General features: G+C 35.7%; 1 protein-coding gene across 1 annotated transcript; it reads right to left on the reverse strand.

Moving 5' to 3' along the window:
* Positions 1–545: 545 nt before the first annotated feature.
* Positions 546–1,490, reverse strand: LOC307109701 (olfactory receptor 5G25-like; the record flags this gene model as incomplete). The annotated part of the gene is made up of 1 exon (XM_079788567.1): positions 546–1,490. One exon carries the CDS (start codon positions 1,488–1,490, stop codon positions 546–548), a length of 945 nt encoding a protein of 314 aa, XP_079644693.1.
* Between the last annotated feature and the right edge of the window lie 4,327 nt (positions 1,491–5,817).

Consider the following 5,817-nt stretch of genomic DNA (forward strand, 5'->3'; position numbering starts at 1 on the left):
GATGAGAAATGTTAAGATCTAATCTCTTAGCAACTTATGAATATGCAATACAGTATTGTTAAATATAGTCACCATGCTGTACATTACATCCCCAGAGCTTATATACCATGTAGTGGAAGTCTTTACCTTTTAGCATAATACACTTTTTAAGTTTACTTTTAAAAGTCAGGGTCAAGTTTACAGACAATTGATGGATCTCAACAACTTATAAAGCAAAACGGAAGTATTATTAAGTCACTGGTTATGACTACAGCATGTGGGATTTAACAAAGAACGTCTCCTTTCCTACTCACAAAACTTGAGAATAGTTTTAAAATTTTGGAGTTCAATAATCCTCATTTTAAAGCTCCCTATTCATTCCTGCTGAATGAGAAAATCAAACTGAAAACATATATATAACCTAAAGACATTAGATGACTTGTCAATTGCACAGAATAATACAGAGTGATTCTCAACACAAAAGTAGGACTCCCAACACCCAGACCATGTTTTTCCTTATTGCATGTAGATTAGTTGTCAATCTGTAGTACAAATGGTATTCTAGTTTATCTGCTCATCAGAAATTTCTTCCTTTCAAACATCTTTCTGAATGAATCCTTGACTTCCTTGTTTCTCAGGCTGTAGATAAGTGGATTTAACATGGGAATCATAGCTGTATAAAACACAGACACTACTTTATTGATGTCCAGGGAGAAGCCAGAACTCGGACATACATAGATAAAGAAGAGTGTCCCATAAAGAATGGAGACGGCTGTCAGGTGAGAAGAGCAGGTAGAGAAGGCTTTGAACCTCCCATCAGCAGAGCGGATCTTCAGGATAGCGATGATAATGTAAATGTAGGAGACCAAGATGATCATGCCACTGAGTACTCCTAGGGCTCCAGCCAAGATGAAAAGCAAAAATTTATTGACCTGGGTGTCTGCACATGCCAGAGAAAGAATCGGGAGGAGATCACAGAAGAAGTGATTGATGGTGTTTGGACCACAATAAGGTAGGCGAAAGGCAAATGTGGTATGGGTCATGGCACTTATAAGACCCATGGTATATGGCCCTACCACCAGCTGCACACAGACCTGCTGGGACATAATGAGTGTATACAACAAGGGTTTACAAATAGCCACATATCGATCATATCCCATGGAAGCCAGGAGGAAACACTCAGTCACTACAAACTGACAAAAAAACCATAACTGGGCAGCACAACCAAAGAAAGAGATTACTTTTGTCTCCGCAAAGATGTCAGTCAACATCTTGGGACTGATGATAGAAGAGGAGCACACATCCACAAAGGACAAGTGGCTGAGAAAAAAGTACATAGGGGTGTGGAGTCGGGAATCTATCCAAATGAGGGTGATCATCCCCAAGTTCCCCAGAAAAGTGACAAGATAAACCAAGAGAAATATCACAAAGAGTACAACCTGGTGCTGGAAATGATTTGTTAAGCCCATGAAAAAAAACTCGATCACCCAAGTTTGATTTCCATCTTCCATTTCTTTGACTTAATCTGGAATAAGAAATAGAAAAAAAATTTTTACAGTCATTTGGTAATTGAGGACTTCTCATTTTTTAATCTGAATTTAACTTCTATTTTTCTACATTTCATAGGTTAGATTGACAAATAATATTCATGTTCTACCCTAGTGGTTGTCATACCTCCCAATTATTTGTATGATACTAAGTCACTGAATTTTACTGGGCTCCTCAGTTTTCTTCTTGATCAAAGCAGGATTTTGGAGGAGAATTATAAAATTTTAGACCTAGAAGTGATCTTTGGAGATTATCTAAGGTAAATCCTCTAAATGTATGAGGTTATAGTTCTAAAAATTCCTGACTTTGAACCAAAGTTATCTTAAAAACATTTCATAGAAAAAAAGTATTGTGTGAATTTGATTAATTCAGACTAATACTCTCACTCTAGATAAAAGGTGTTAGGAATATAACTTCCTCATTAACTCGTTTAGATTCTAGAAAAATGATCAGTTGTGTTGTAAAAACATAACTTCTGGTGTCTAAAAATGGAACACAAGAGAAGTTGGCTTTGGAAAATGATAAAAATTCTCAACAGTATCCCCCTGTGATGCTTTCCATTATATATATAAATTGTAGAGATGGAAAACAGGTTATTTGTTGCCTGGGATTAGGAATGGTGGGAAAGGGGGTAGTGGTGTGACTATAACAGGGTAGCACAAGGGAGATCTCTGTGGAGATGAAATTGTATCCTGAATGTGGTGGTGATAATACAACTCTACACATATAATAAAATTATATAGAGCTATACACATACATCATATTGATGTCAATTTCTTATTTTTCATGTTGTACAATTGTTGGGAAGATGTAACAATTGGGGGAAACTAGATGAAGAGTACAAGGGACCCAGAAATTTTTATTTATTAAAAATAAAAAAAATTGTGAGAAAGAATAGATGAGATGTGAGAAAAGAGAAACTGACAATAGTACAAAAAAAGGAAAATTGAGGAAGGGAGGCATACATTTCGGACCTTGAAATAACCATAACTATTCCAATGGCATAATCACACAAAATATTAGCAGGATGTTCAGCAGCAGAACTATTGACAGAAGTCTAACAAAATTCCCTTCTAAGAAAGCTTGAAAGGACTTTGGTTAACAAAAAAATTAATTAAGTAAAAATTTGCTGACCTCCTGTGGTCTCAGGCGATGGAGCTTAGAAAGAAACAGCTTCAATGGGGTGAAGTGTAAGATTTGTCAGAAACTATACTTTAATAGTGAAATGTTTCAAGACTTCAAAATTTTCTAAACATAGAAACTCATTTCAGGTCCTTTATATTTTATTCATGATGACTCATGGAAGATGGAAACAAAGCATTTTGAGTGTCACAATAAATTTAGGTTATGAAAAAAATTATGAGGATGAAACTAGAGTATATCCATCCATGGTCTCAATCAACTCAAACTATCGTGTGAAACCAATCATTTCTGACTGTCAAAATGTATACTGCTTTATTTTTCCTAATCTTACCCAATCCAAAGAGTCTAATATAAAAAAAATCATGATTCTAGGTATGCATGTGACTCTGGGCATGAGCAGCAGAGAATTCAAGTCAGCTGTTTGATAGGTTTATTTCCGACTTATAATACCCAATCTAGGTAAAAAAATTAAGACCCAGAGAAGTCAAAGTTTTTTAACAATAACATTCAATGAGCCCATAAATCTTGCAACACATTTCAGTATGTTTATGCCAAAGGCAAAATTCAACCAAAATATACGTTCAAGTTAAGTCATTTAAAGCAAATGACACAGACTAAATATTCTATTTATACCAACATTTCCTTCTTGGTAGGCTCAGAAATTATGTTTTCTTGGGCTTCTAAATTTATTTTTCATATCTAGCCTCCTGAAGAATTTAGAAAATCATTTAACTCACCTGTCTGAAGAAACATGCCCTGGACTTTGCCTGCTTATGTCAAAGTGAATGACAAAATTAACATTTTATGATATGAAAATGAATTACCATGCAAATGTACACTTGTCATTCTTCTCAGTTTCTTCAGGTGTCTAGGAAGATAAACAATACAATAATACCATCTTGAAACCTTGGCCTTCCAACAGCACTTTAAAAAAGTGTTCATTGACTCCATTCTGAACACACAACAGAGTTTTTCTAAAGGACTGTATGTGAATTGGAGCTAAGTCCCTCAAGGAGCTGGAAGCTCAGGAGATCAGTCTTAGAGAGAAGATCTTAAAGTATTTAATGAGGAAATAATTTGGGGACTTTGAGTCAAGTGTAATTGCACAAAACAAAACTGTATCCTCCTTTGAGACTACCACCACCCCCCCCCACACACACACACTTTGAAATTCCAGTGTTGAGCCTTTAGCTGCTGCGTAATGAGCAATGTGTAGATTTGAGAATCTAAAACAGAGCCCTGCAGCCCAGCCAGGTGTGGCTCAGCAGTTGAACATCAACCCCAGAATCAAGATCACTGGTTTAATTCCCAGTCAGGGTACATGCCCTGGTTGTGGGCTTGATCCCCAGGAAGCAGCCAATCAATGATTCCCTCTCATCATTGATGTTTCCATCTCTCTCTCCCTCTCCCTTCTTCTCTGTAATCATTAAAAATATATTTAAAAAAATAAAATAAAATAAAGTCCTGCTCCAGAGAGAGTACAGTCAGAAGGTGACTCTGGGGACACAAAAGTACTTAAGACCCTCTGATTGGCTCATGAGCTACTGGGAAGGTTGGATCATTATAACCAGGGGGTTTGGAAATAGGGTCTGGGACAAGATGAATCTCAAATGGAAATTAAGATAAAGTTAAAAATAAGGTGGACTAGAAAAATAAGGGTGTCTATGAAACAATGGAGAGCTCTAAATATGGACAGATTCTTTGAGAGACAAAATAATCCACATTGGCTGCATGCAAATTTCAAATATAAAAGGGGAAAAAATAATTTGGGCTCAAAGTTCATAAATATTTTAATATCATACAAAGAAGTTTTTATTTATTTCTGTAAACAAAAATGACTCTTTCAAAGTATTTCAGAAAGCAGATGATATCTATTCATATAAATGTTGCCACAGGACATTAATCTTACCACTGGACATGTTTATTTTTCAAGGTGCTATGAGAGCATTAACTCATTTGAAATCTCATATGAGCCCAATAAGTGGATTAATAAAAAAGAACCAGATTCTCCAACTTCTGGACTCAGTCGCCTTTCTAATCTTGGAAAAAGTAAAGCAGAATTCTATTATTATCTCCAAAGAGTTCCCTCCAAAACAAAGCATAAACATCTAACACTCTTTTTATAATTAGCCGCACAACATTACATGAAAGAATACATGTTTCTCCTAATAATGCAGATTCATGTTGTTTCTTTTTATTTCCTCTACAAAATATGCTGGTATTAATATTTTCATGGTATAGATTGCCAAATTTAAGGCAGATAAGTCAAAGATAATGTGCATTTTAATATAAATCATCAAATTACAAATTGTGTTATGGAAATGTAGCTAGTTATACCTAGTTACACTAGATATGGATAAAATTGTAGTTTATATCCAAATGGTAACCTTACTAAGCCTTGAATATAATCATATTCATGTTTGCCAATCTAACAGATGGGGAGAGGGAGAGGATAGCGTTGCCTTGTCATTTTGAATTCATTTACTTAAGCAATTGTGAAGTTGAGTTATATATATATAAAATTATATATATATTTATAATTTAACATATAATTATATATATATATACATATATATATACAGTATGTATTTAATTTAAAATCATTTGCATTTCCAATTCTATCAAATAACCATTCATTTCTTGGTTTATTTCTCAGCTGTATTTCATTTTACTATTGTGTTTCATATATATACTAGAGTCCCAGTGCACAAAATTTGTGCACTTGCGGGGAGGGGCCTCAGCCCAGCCTGTGCCCTCTCACAGTCTGAGAGCCTTCAGGGGAAGTCCGACTGATGTGGAGGTGAGAGAGGCTCCCGCCACTGCTGCTGAGCTCACCTGCCACGAGCCCAGCTTCTGGCTGAGCGGTGCTCCACCTGTGGGAACGCACTGACCACCAGGTGGAAGCTCCTGCATTGAGTGTATGCCCTCTGGTGGTCAGTGCACATCATAGCAACTGGTTGTTCCTCCATTAGGTCAATTTACATATTAGCCTTTTATTATATAGGATTCCAACACTTTCCTATTGAGACATTAACTCATTGTGAGTCACTTGTGTTACAACTGCTCTCTTACTTTCTATTGTTCAACATTTAATAAGGTCTATGAAACATTTCTTAATGAACTCTGTTGATCTTTCCCTTATAACAT

This window comes from Cnephaeus nilssonii (assembly GCF_951640355.1).
Source record: "Cnephaeus nilssonii genome assembly, chromosome: 13".
NCBI classification, from domain to species: Eukaryota; Metazoa; Chordata; class Mammalia; order Chiroptera; family Vespertilionidae; genus Cnephaeus; species Cnephaeus nilssonii.